This window comes from Coprinopsis cinerea (assembly GCF_000182895.1).
Source record: "Coprinopsis cinerea okayama7#130 chromosome 10 map unlocalized cont3.10, whole genome shotgun sequence".
NCBI lineage: Eukaryota > Fungi > Basidiomycota > Agaricomycetes > Agaricales > Psathyrellaceae > Coprinopsis > Coprinopsis cinerea.
The window spans coordinates 930,057-941,798 of NW_003307535.1; the positions used below are offsets into that span (position 1 = coordinate 930,057).

At 51.0% G+C, this 11,742-nt stretch overlaps 7 protein-coding genes across 7 annotated transcripts; 3 read left to right on the forward strand and 4 right to left on the reverse strand.

Moving 5' to 3' along the window:
- Positions 1-334: 334 nt before the first annotated feature.
- CC1G_08730 (citrate transporter) lies at positions 335-1,691 on the reverse strand (the record flags this gene model as incomplete). The annotated part of the gene is made up of 9 exons (XM_001834047.2): positions 335-391; positions 458-596; positions 651-817; positions 872-992; positions 1,064-1,124; positions 1,185-1,374; positions 1,440-1,494; positions 1,557-1,589; positions 1,654-1,691. The coding sequence occupies 9 exons, from the start codon at positions 1,689-1,691 to the stop codon at positions 335-337; spliced, it is 861 nt and encodes a 286-aa protein (XP_001834099.2).
- Positions 1,692-1,927: 236 nt separating this feature from the next.
- On the forward strand, positions 1,928-2,957 carry CC1G_08731 (hypothetical protein; the record flags this gene model as incomplete). The annotated part of the gene is made up of 3 exons (XM_001834048.1): positions 1,928-2,225; positions 2,320-2,658; positions 2,716-2,957. 3 exons carry the CDS (start codon positions 1,928-1,930, stop codon positions 2,955-2,957), a joined length of 879 nt encoding a protein of 292 aa, XP_001834100.1.
- A 544-nt stretch (positions 2,958-3,501) lies between these two features.
- CC1G_08732 (hypothetical protein) lies at positions 3,502-3,974 on the reverse strand (the record flags this gene model as incomplete). Its single annotated transcript, XM_001834049.1, has 2 exons — positions 3,502-3,774; positions 3,831-3,974. The coding sequence occupies 2 exons, from the start codon at positions 3,972-3,974 to the stop codon at positions 3,502-3,504; spliced, it is 417 nt and encodes a 138-aa protein (XP_001834101.1).
- Positions 3,975-4,402: 428 nt separating this feature from the next.
- CC1G_08733 (adenylosuccinate lyase) lies at positions 4,403-6,399 on the reverse strand (the record flags this gene model as incomplete). The annotated part of the gene is made up of 10 exons (XM_001834050.2): positions 6,357-6,399; positions 6,258-6,300; positions 6,099-6,206; positions 5,924-6,042; positions 5,833-5,862; positions 5,595-5,775; positions 5,399-5,521; positions 5,171-5,344; positions 4,726-5,109; positions 4,403-4,657 (listed from the first exon to the last, which is right to left on the reverse strand). Exons 1-10 carry the CDS (start codon positions 6,392-6,394, stop codon positions 4,403-4,405), a joined length of 1,455 nt encoding a protein of 484 aa, XP_001834102.1. The 5' UTR covers positions 6,395-6,399.
- Positions 6,400-6,862: 463 nt separating this feature from the next.
- CC1G_08734 (hypothetical protein) lies at positions 6,863-8,356 on the reverse strand. The gene is made up of 4 exons (XM_001834051.2): positions 8,237-8,356; positions 7,974-8,117; positions 7,656-7,898; positions 6,863-7,586 (listed from the first exon to the last, which is right to left on the reverse strand). The coding sequence occupies exons 1-4, from the start codon at positions 8,237-8,239 to the stop codon at positions 7,140-7,142; spliced, it is 837 nt and encodes a 278-aa protein (XP_001834103.2). The 5' UTR covers positions 8,240-8,356; the 3' UTR covers positions 6,863-7,139.
- A 1,408-nt stretch (positions 8,357-9,764) lies between these two features.
- CC1G_08735 (hypothetical protein) lies at positions 9,765-10,156 on the forward strand (the record flags this gene model as incomplete). Its single annotated transcript, XM_001834052.1, has 2 exons — positions 9,765-9,878; positions 9,950-10,156. 2 exons carry the CDS (start codon positions 9,765-9,767, stop codon positions 10,154-10,156), a joined length of 321 nt encoding a protein of 106 aa, XP_001834104.1.
- Positions 10,157-10,445: 289 nt separating this feature from the next.
- Positions 10,446-11,374, forward strand: CC1G_08736 (histone H2A). The gene is made up of 4 exons (XM_001834053.2): positions 10,446-10,525; positions 10,574-10,710; positions 10,765-10,894; positions 10,961-11,374. The coding sequence occupies exons 2-4, from the start codon at positions 10,591-10,593 to the stop codon at positions 11,158-11,160; spliced, it is 450 nt and encodes a 149-aa protein (XP_001834105.2). The 5' UTR covers positions 10,446-10,525; positions 10,574-10,590; the 3' UTR covers positions 11,161-11,374.
- Positions 11,375-11,742: the final 368 nt, after the last annotated feature.

The window sequence follows — 11,742 nt, forward strand, 5'->3', positions numbered from 1 at the left end:
GGCGTTGCGCTAGAGAATCATGGCAGCGTCAAGGGGGTTGGAAGCCACGAGTTTGTTGACAATGAAAGGGAATCTGTACACGCCCACCGTTCCGTTTCCCCGTGGGCGGTGCCTCTAAAAATAACTAATGCTTCCGTTCTCCCTCCGCCCTTCAAGGAACCAAAAAGTCTTTCGGTTCTGGATTGCCGACGCCGTGAGCTCGCGTGGAGGAAGCAACGAAAGGGAAGCAAATCGAAGAACGTGGCGCACGTAGTCTATACATTATACTAAAGCGTTAATTATCCACGTCTAACCACCCTCCAAACACCATAAACTCTACTTGCATCGGGCAGTGTTATGCGATCACCTTCATGATGTTCTCATACACAGTGAACACAATACCACCGCTCATCTACACAACAAAATCAAGGGATCGTCAAGGAACAGTTTATGTCGAAACGGAGAACGGATAGCTTACCACAAGCCGAGCTAACCGAGGTGTCGTACCCGTCCAGAACCTCAGAATGCCCTCCTCAGTAAAGATACGATAAGCACAGTGGAACGAGTTGCGGTATTGAGCTCGAGCATCTAGTGATTGCATGCGAGTTTTGACGACGCTGGATTCAATGGCGATCAGTACGGAGCAAAAGGAAATGAAACAATATGCGTACTCGAGAGGCATGGTGGTATACACAGTAACGAGTCCCGCAATGGCACCAATACCGAAAGTGATAGCGCTAGGCAAGGGCTGGCCGGGTCGAGCAGTGCCTTGAACCAATTGCTTGAGCGTTGCGTAAGTCGTGAATCGAACAGCAGAATTTGCTCCTTGTCGCATCATCTAACAGGGCAAACGTTAGACCCTAGGTGACCGAAACGAGGCAGGAAGACATACGACGGGGAAGAGTCCGCGATAGATCCCAGAGATACCCTCCTGCTTGACGATACACGCTGTTCCGTGGATGAGGCCACGGTATTGCGGGTTGGGGCGCTTAGCGTCATCAATGAGCTTCGTTCTGCGGGGAAGTAACAATGTTGGAATCAGCATCACGAAGGGAAAGATGGAGGAGACAGAGCATTCACTCACTTGATGGTCTCCGAAGGCGTAACAGCCAGAACAGCTTCAGTCATCCCAGCTCCAAGACCAGCTACAATCGTTCCCCATGTCAGAACACACTGCCGTCCCAGACAGCCCAAAGGAAACGCACCAAGCAAACTCCTAGGAGCAGAAATCTTGCCATTCGAATCCGATAGCTTTTGCTTGAAGTAATCATAGGTGAGGAACCTCACACCAGCCTTGGCCGAGTTCCCAACAACAAGCGCCGTGCATCCAGAGTATAGACCCGTAATACCCTTCGTTCTAATGGTATCCTTGATAATTTTAATCGGGCCTTCTTTCTACAAATCACAGGAGTACAGTTAGCTTCCCTTCCCTTCCAAAAGTAAAGGTGTCTTCTACTCACCTTCCCGCCAAACTGCGACCTCGTTTTGACGAATTCCGTAGGATAAGTCACGAAACTAAACAACCATCCTATATCTCATGAGGCTGAAATTAAATATATGAAACAGACGCGACATACGCTTCAATCGCTCCTGCTGTTGCGCCTGCGAACCTGCAAACCGTTCAGTCAGTCCCAACGACCCAAAATTTGTCACGCGAGTCCTGGAGGGACGTACAGAGAGTGATACGGTTTGTCCTTCTTAATAGCAGCCATCTTGAGCAAGTCTATTCGGAGGTGTTGACAAGAGGAGGAGCGACGGTTGGTTCGGAGGCCTGGAGAACGAGGTGGACGACGACGGGTGAGCTCGCCGCTTGCCAGTGTGAGGAGGAGCGTGCGGAGCGACACCCGCCGTCGGAGTTAATCGGCACACGGACGGCTGACCTCCCGATGACGCTCAATCGCGTCTTCCGAATCTCTCGGAACTCTTCTCATCGTCGTCGTCGTTCACGATGCCCAACGTCCTCTTATTCCGCGACCCAGTTCCAGGTCCTTCAACCGACCCATACGAAGATCTCTTCCATCAACAGAACCTTGGATATACAACCAAATGCGTCCCAGTACTCGAAACTACGCATGCCAACATCGACGAGTTGGCGTCTCGCCTCGTCAAGGGGTACGAGAAGTACAGCGGCATGGTGATCACGTCCAAACGATCCTGCGAGGCCGTGCATGAAGCTCTCTCAAACCTCTCTAGCGACGATAACCACATCATCAACAACAACAGAGAGTCGTTGTCCAAAGCACTAGGTCGGTGCACCTCAACACTCGGCTTCAGCAATCTCATTCAGTACCAGCCTTCTCCCTCCTAACCTTCCCGCGCAACAACATAAAACTCCTACAGCACACTGGTCCTCCGTACCATTCTACGTCGTAGGCGAAGGAACCTCCACCGCCATCCACACCGTCCAACGCGCATTCCACCACCTCGGTTTCACCAAAATCCAAACGAAAGGCGAAGCTTCAGGGACGGGCGAGCAACTGGGGCACTTTATCGTCAAAGAACACGGCCAAGACGCGAAGGAGCCGTTGTTGTATCTGACTGGGGACAAGAATCGGGATACCGTTCCTACGCTTTTGACCAAGGGTAATATCAAGTTTGAGAGTCTGCGGGTGTACGAGACGACAGGAAGGAAAGATTTCGAGAGGTTATTGGAGGACGCTGTTACGTCTTTTCAGGATGGTGCGTGCTTTTACAGTCAATACACCCTACATTCTAACCAACACGAATGCGAAATAGCCAACCAACCCTGGTGGATAACCTACTTCGCCCCCTCGAGCGCGAGCTTCGTTTTCCCACTCGTCCAAACACATCCTGCGCTCCGGAATGCACGGATAGCAGCCATCGGACCGGTCACCTCGACGCACCTGGAGAAGCAAATGGGCGTATCACCGCAGGTCGTAGCGACTAACCCAAAACCAGAAGATCTGGTCTCTGCGATCGTCGAGTATGACGGAGCCCATCCGTACACCGACGAGTAACTTATCTAAAGGCGTGAACGAAGATCAATGCAATGCTATCAGCTATGAGCGCTTAACCAGCTAGCATGTAGTGAGTAGGAGGCGTTGTCCCCATCTGTTCTGAACTGGTTTGGGCGTCGAGTGCCGCCATTGGTTCACCCATTTGATGTCCTGTGGAATATCTAGCACCTGCACTAGAAACTTGGTAGGGAAGGGTTGCATCCTGGACGGGCTGCAGTCGATTCCCGTTTCATCGGACTTCCAGGCAATAAGATCTCTAAAGTCCTCGTTTTCGAATTCGCTCCCTTTAATATCCAAACTAACCGTGTCCAGGCAACCGTTGGCTCATGTATCACTACCAACGGGAATTTAAAGGAGCTACCAAAAACCAACAAACGTCCGCAGGCCCGGCGCATATCGCTCATCGCTGCCCAAATGCAAAATGCACCGCCGACTCGACGCCATCCCGAAATGACATCATGATAAAATGTTATTACTACAACTATACGCAGCGACACTACTCTACACACTAAGTTATCGAACATAAGCCTGCAAAAAGAACAAATTAAATCGGGAGGGGTCCGAAGGGCCTTCCTCCAATCGCGCGGTAAACAAAGTAGAGTTGCTTCCCCCGCCCACCATGTATAACCTCTTCATCCGCGCCATAGAACACCGCGTACTCTCGTAATATTTCATCAGGGAGAGTATTTATAGCCTCGTTGGTATCCAACACAGGCAGAGGTACTGGCTGGCGACGGGTCGGGAACTGCCCATTGGCTGAGGGGACTTCAGCATAGACGGTGTCTTTAATGGCTCCACCCTGGGATCGGTTGTAGGCCTACAATAAATCGTCGTTACTTTGGGTTATACAGAAGATGTGGGCGGCCGACTCACCGTAGCGGCTAACCTGGACACGTGCACGAGGTGTACGGCAAGATGAGCGACATTTTGTGTAAGCTGGTCCATCCTTTCCTGGAGATGGTCCTGGAGATGGTCAATACGCTGTAAGACTTGTTGATTTCCTGGGAGAGTTTCCATCGTTGTCAACTGGCTGTTGTTAACTGATTCTCGAAGGAAGATAAAAAGCTTTGCTCTTGCAAAAAGTGGGAACGGCGGTGCAAGGCGAGTATCGCTCGTCCAGCTTATAAACACTCACGAGAAACATTTATTTTTGGACCAATAGTCTCAAACATAACTTCAAGCCACGGGTCAATTACTAATTACCCAGTGAAACTCGACATGTAGCCCAGGGCGCCTGTAGCAAAAGTGCGCGATCGGTGTGATGCTGTTTCAGACGTGTCCCTAAAGCTCAGGGGGCCAGTTCTGACTTCCGGCTTGTCAACTTCAACGTCCACAAAACGGCGGGTAAATTACTTATCTGAATAAATCAACAAGACAAGTACACCATATGTACTAATACACATTTCAATTTTTCTACCGCACACACATTTCAATTTCACTCGAATCTAAACATTCAACTCAACCTTCTGGCTAGCAGCAATAGCCTTCTGAAGCTCCTCATCCTTCAAAGCAGGCTCAACCCAGTCCTTCAAGAAACTCTCAACCTGCTGCGGCGCCCTCCCAATGAAACTAGCTGGATCCAACAACGCATCCAACTCGCCCTTGATAGGTTCAAAGTACGGATCCGCACGGACCCGGTCCAACAAATCGTTCTCCAAGCCGAGTTGCTTGACTTGGTAGCCTGCTTCGTGCGAGAGGACCTACATTTACGGAGACAGCGTCAGTTTGCTTAGCCTGGGTATGGATATACGAGAGAATGCAGACGCACCCGAATCTTCTCATGCGCCTCTTGCCTATCCCCACCCTTCTTCACGATGGCCATAATGATGTTCTCAGTAGCCATGAACGGCAGCTCCTGGTTAATCCTCCTAGCAATGACCTTGGGGTACACGACCAACCCCTCCGAGATGTTCTGCAGTGTCGACAAAACGATGTCCGCGGTGAGGAACGCCTCGGGGAGGGTGATACGCCTGTTAGCGCTATCGTCCAGAGTACGCTCGAACCACTGCACGCTGGAGGTCATCAATGCATTCTGTTGGAGGACCATGAGGTGGCGCGCGAGCGAGCAGACGCGTTCGGAGCGCATGGGGTTGCGCTTGTAGGCCATGGCGGAGGAACCGATCTGGGTGGACTCGAACGGCTCTTCGATTTCCTGAAAAGGCGGGCAGGATTTAGTGCTGTGCGTTTTACACATGGAGTGAGGAGAAACGCACCTTGAGGTTAGCGAGCAATCGGATGTCAGTGGCGATCTTGTGGGCGGTAGCACCGAGCGAGGCCAAGGGAGCGAGGACATCCGCGTCGATCTTGCGAGAGTAGGTTTGCGAAGTGACAGGGTAGGCGTACTCGAATCCGGAAAGCTTGGTAACGCGTCTGTCGAGTTCCTCGACCTGTGGCAGGCCTGTGAGTCTCTCCTATCCAAGGACTAATGGCTGAAAACACACCTTGTCGTGATCACCATCGAACAAAGTCAAGAAGCTAGCCTGGGTACCCGTAGTTCCTTTGACACCCCGGAATCCAAGATCCTCCCTAGCGCGTTTGAGGTTTCGCAAATCCCAAAGGAGTTCCTACGCGTCACAAAGATGATATCACGCTCTTGTCAGTCCAAACGGAGGTGAGCTAGACAGCGAAGAAGCTCACCTGAATCCAGAGAGTAGCACGCTTTCCAACAGTCGTCAGTTGGGCAGGCTGGAAGTGGGTGAATCCCAAAGTGGGGAGATCCTTGTACTCGGCCGCGAAAGCCGAAAGACGGGAAATCAGAATGGAGAGAGACTTGATGAGGATCGTGAGGCCTTCACGAAGGAAGATCAAGTCGGCGTTGCTGTTGTATTGTCAGAGGCTCGTAGTTTTGGGATGTTATTCCAGGGAAACAACGCACTCGGTCACGTAGCACGAAGTAGCGCCCAAGCTACACAGTGAATTGCCAATCAGTTTACAACTCCTCATAAAGATGTGGAAAGAAAACGCACTGGATGATACCAGCAGCGGCAGGCGCGACTTTTCCAAAGGTGTGAACATGAGCCATAACATCATGGCGCCTCTTTTTCTCTTCAGCAGCGGCGATCTCGAATTGTTCAGGGGTCAATTGCTATACCGAATCAATTTCCAAACTCCATTGCCTGTGATCATCAAAGAGAGACGTACGAGGTTGTTCCTCATCTGCTCGATAGCTTCGTCAGGAATGGGCAATCCCAGTTCCTTCTCGGCGATCGCGAGGTTGAGCCAGAGCTCTCTCCAGGTTGAAAACCGTTTCTAATGGGTTTCAGTTTGTACTGTGACGCCTGGGAGAAGCAAAAACCGTACAGCGGGAGAGAAGAGATGTGCCATCTCTTTGCTCGCATAGCGACTATACAAAAAATCAGTTAAATTACATTTGAAAAAGCTATTCAAACTCGCACTGACCTCGAGAGAGGCGTTTGGTACGTCTCGAAAGCGTCCATTTTTGCTGTTGTCCAAGTACGTCAGACCTTTCCTGGGCGATGATATAGACGTATACTACTCACCAAGTGTAACGTTCAAAGTGCGGGGAAGAACGAACGAAAGACTTGCGGACGACGGAAGGCTTTGATGCGGCGGGATGACGATTTCTCGTTATCTAATCGTCATCATCAAATCAGGACCATCGCAATCGTCACGGCTTGGCGTTCCAAGGGCGCAAGTTCGATCCTTACCGGCCAACAGAATGTGAGTGCATCACAAAACAAAGATGGATTGGCTAATGATACAAAAGGTCTACTAAAGCGTACATACAGACATGAAAGACATTACTCGAGTAGACGCTACAAGAGACTAGTGACTAGTGGTAGTACAAGGGGGGATTGGTTACATTGAGAACATACAACAGACAGAAAACTAGATCCGTGAACGAAAACGTAGTAGAACTAGAAGTACAGCCAGTTGGGGCAAGATCTGGGAAGACCAGTAGGAGTGCCAGCCTTCCCAAGTGTCGCCCCTGATTAGAATTAGTACAACAGAACTGGGAAGCCCATAAAGGCCTATGTCTACCGCTTGTCATAGATAGATAGATGTAACAGCCCTGTACCAGGATCTCGAAGATGTAGCAGAAAAAGAACACAAATGTTGTCGACTCTGTTGTCGATTCGAATTAAGATGTTCAAAGGCCGGAGGGAGAGAGGCAAAACGGTAAGGTCGAGACCGAGACTCACTCATCAATAGTAAGACTGCTCACGAGAACGACCCGTGGATAAGGGCGTCCCAAGCGCTCTTGCTTTGGAGCTTTTCGATAAACTTGGCTCGGGGAGTTCCTCGTCCACCGGTGTGCGGTGGAGACGGAGGCTCCCCAGGCAAACCGCGTCCATTGGCATCGGGTACGTCCGCGGGCAACGAACTCGACCGCGCATTCCCGCCGCACATAGGCTGCAGCGGTGTCACTATCGGACGAGGCTGCGCGACATTCCCATGGCCATTCGCCACTACCGCGTTGCTCCTCGCCGCCGCACCTCCCTGAGGCGCAGCGTTTTCGTTATGGTGTGTCGGACGTACCACTGGGATTTGGAGATGCGGCTGCTGCTGTTGCTGTTGCGCAGCATGCTCAGGAAGTCCGATCTCGACAGGAGGCTTAGTCCCAGTAGGCGATGCACGCGAAGAACCCCCTTGAGGCGAGTGGTGCGACTGTTGGAACGACATCGACCGCATGGTGTGATCATGAGAGATCGTAATCAAGAAGCTAAAGGGACATACCGAATGGGATAGCCTGGAGGGCGTGTGAGGGTGCGTAGAATGGGGGTGATTGCTATGATGGCCTGCTTGCAGGAAGGCGTGGTGGGGGTGCAGGTACTCGCCATGAGGGATCCCACCGAGTCCAGCGTTCGCAGGTGTCCCCGACCCAGGGGTGTGCGCGCCAGACGTTGGGAACGAGTAGTACGGGCTCGCTGTGCCCGACGTTGACCGAGAGTTCGGTGGGAAGTTGGAAGGTGGGCGTTTCTGTAATGAGGGCACGAAGTAGAAATGATTAATGAGCTTTGGGCGATATGTCGAGATGTACAGATGACGACGTACAGGAGCTAGAATACTCCCAATGGCGACCCTCAGAGCCTCTTTGTGCACCCATTGGGGGTTGGGCTGGTGTGGGTCGTGGATGCGCACTTTGTCGTGGTGCGGATGGTGCCGTTGCTCAGATGGCATTCTTTCGACTCGGGTGGGCTGCGATAAAAGTCGTGTGTCAGCGTTGGCAACGACGAGATACCAGGCGACACTGCCGTGCTTGGACCTTGGGCAACGACCAAATCCAAACACTCATCGCGAAATGTCAACACACGCACCATTTTGGATGACACCGAGGCCAGCTATGGGCAATCCTATGTCCTCTGCAAGTAATCGTAATCGTAGGTCGTCGACCAAAATCAGGCGAGCTAGAGTTTTTATCGTGTCGTCGAGCGCCACGGACGATGACGGGAGATGGCAGAAAAAGAGACAGTTGATGGGAGCAAGGAACCCTCGTCAAAAGATTTAAATAAGCTCTAGAACGGAACGAACAGGGTTTATAAAAAGGAAATGGGAATAGAAAGAAATGCAGTGTCGAAACTGGTGAGATAAGTAACAACCCAAGAGTCTGGCGACTTCAAAGACAGCTGGGGGCTCCAATCATGTTCCAAAAATAGATTTCTTGGGTCGGCCACATGATGTGTTTCCCCGCATTTTTGACGAACGGGGAAGGGAGTGTATATGCCAAGAGGACGTCGCCCGATGAGGGGGTGGATGTGGCGAGAGATAAGAGGGGAATAGGCTAGGTTGTCCGGATTGCTGGGTTTCGAGGGCAAGGGGTTGCGGTCGTATCAATGCCGAGTCCTCAGTTGCGCAGTCAACTACTTCTAGGGCTACAGGGGAAAGTATGTGCAACGCGGGTTCTCCAGTTATTTGAATATAACTCTCTTCCAGTGTGTGGCGGAGCATATCCATCGAAGTCCTGAAATGTGCCTTGATGAAGCAACTCAGAGCCTTCCCGACGGTACTCGGTAGTTTGTCGCATCTGATTCATAGTCATTCACATTGACTGAAGCCCCCGTTCTGAGGAATCTCGGATGAAAGAACCAAGGAAGAATTCGAAGCTCGATGGGTTGCAACGGCTCTTGCTTTTGACTTCCTTTCGTCCTTCAAGACATCCTAAAACGATAGGAATTGCGTCTATTTTGTCGGTTCGGGCTGGGACGCCGATGGCTTTGGCAGAGTTTAAGCGCCCGCGAGTTCTTGCGTTGTCAATGGCATGAACATGAGTCAATCTGCGGAGGATACACCGTAAAGGAAAAGGATACCTTTGGAGAAAGTGATTTACACTGTGTATGGTGTCCGAATTCATAATCCGCGACCAAGGGATACGCCAGCACCGGGAAGAGTAGTGTACTAGTCTATGCCAGTAGAAGGACTTGGAAGGTGCTTCCCGCCCTTGGCAAGCAGACATCGAGCAAGACATAGCTCAAGCACGCATCAATTCTGCCAGTACTAACCGATCGTTAGCTCGGGACTCGATCGGAGTCGACATGGCTCTGTGTCTGTCGAATAGTAAGCGCCCATGGGGCCTGCATAATTATAGGGGCGCTTGGCACTCAATTGAGGCCAGGCTAATGTAAGACGCAGGCCAGAGCCTCACTCCCTACCTCATTTGCCGTCATAGCAGAAATTTATAGAAGCGAGAAACCTTGGAGTCAGGAATTGGGACTCCAAGGCTCCGACGGTTAGAGCATAGGTGACATCATCCGAGTCTCCGTTGGTGCTGCATATATACCTGGATGTAGGACTAGTCCATGGCAGCTCAGTCCACAGCAGACACAACTCGCAAAGAACCGGTCGATTATGCCATCCATTAAACACACTGACGACGCCTTCAAGAAGACCCAACAAATCGTTGGGAAGCCCAAAACGACCGACCATAACATCCACGAAGATTACGTTCGTAACCCACCTAATGTACGTCCCTTCTCTGCGTCCTCGAAAGTCGTAAAGAGACTAACTACATATCCACTTCACGCCTTTGATAGAACGACCAAGTCCCCGCAGTCGCTCCCAGCCGATCCGAAGTGAAACTGTCGATCCCGCAGCAAATACAAGAGAAGGCGCAGGAGGACAGGCGGCCTATTATCATCGAGGAGCGCAAGGAAGTGCTTGGTGTAAATCAATCCCTGGGAAGAGAGAAGAAGACAGATGATTTGGCGGAGATTGCTCGAGAAAGTTCGGTACACCCGTAATGGTCGAGCAAACGTCGTGTGGAGTGGTCGAGAATGCACGAAATTGTAGCAAGCCTATCCAGGTCATAGGGAATATCATTTGAGCTTCTGTACAGGAAAGAGACGTATTATAACCAGCAGCGTGCTTTTATCTTCGTATAGTATACGAACCCAACTTGAATGAAGGTGAGCAGGTCAGGCCCGGGCCAGACTTTAGGGGCCAAAGTCATGTGATCGTTTGAGGAAGCGGCTTGGCACTGGCAGCGGCCCGCCCAACTCTCACTCATACCACCACGATCCGCTGAACGTTTTCCCCGCAAAGACGCTCAGTGTAAATCTAGAGATTCACCTCACCCAAAAAGCTTCTCTTCGAACAATTTTGACCCACCAGTTCGTACACAACCCCCAATCAAGGCGGCGTATTGATTTCTTGTTCAGAGTCTAGAGATAGCAGCATGGCGCCAGCAAAGAAAGGCGGGAAGACAAAAAGCGGGGAAAGTGGGGAAAGTCAGGGAAGCTCCCAGGGAAGGCCAAAGGATTCTATCAGGACTAGGAGCTTCAAGGCTGGTTTACAGGTCTGTCTCTGTCTTTCTCTCGGCAATCGGGGGTCACACTCAAGCCAATTGCAGTTCCCCGTCGGTCGTGTACATCGAATGCTCAGAGCCAGTTGTGCCCACAAACAGAGGATTGGAGGGAAGTCCGCTGTTTACACCACTGCCGTTCTTGAATATCTCACTGCTGAAGTTCTGGAATTGGCCGGCGAGTAGAGTCAATTCTGATTTCTACCTTGCTTTTCTGACTCGTTCTCGTCGTACTTCCAAACAGGCAATGCCGCGAAAGACCTGAGTATGAAACGTATCAACCCGCGCCATCTTCAGCTTGCAATCCGTGGTGATGAAGAACTCGACATTCTCGTTCGCGCAACCATCGCTGGTGGTGGTGTTCTGCCCTTCATCCATAGGAGCTTGATGACACAGGCACAACTCAAGAGGCTGGACGCTATGAAGGCTTCTCCCATTCCATGAACGCATTGCGATACCTGGTCTCTTGCTTGCTTTTGTGCCTTTATTCCCCAGCATACCACCTTCTCTTCAAAACTTGTACTTCTCGGGCCTATTGAATCCCAGGCCATCCCAATCAAGCTGAACCGTATACGCGGACATTACCAACGGTGGTATTCTTGTGCATTAGTACGTGTATCTCGATGTTTTACAGTAGCTGTAATATTTTTTTTGGACACGCTATAGTCGTTCAGGTCAGCTGTAATCGAGTTGTTGTGCGGCTTTCTCGAATACATGGGGCTAACATTTATTTCAAGCATTCCATCACGTGTATCCCTGAGCAATATAATAGCATTGACAACCGACGGTCAGCCTCATTCTGAATCCTTTCCTATCGGTTCCTCTCGCTCACTACTTGTCCGATACCAGGGCCCCATCGAACGCTTCTCCTATTTCTCTGATCTCTTCGGTCTTCCAAACTATCCTTGTTATCCATAAGCCGCCACATACATCTACAGTTGGAACCAGTGTCGCACGCATTTCTCCTAGCCAGGATGTCTCCAGAGCGCAGTCTGCAACTCCGGTCCCAACTGTCAGCCTCGAAAC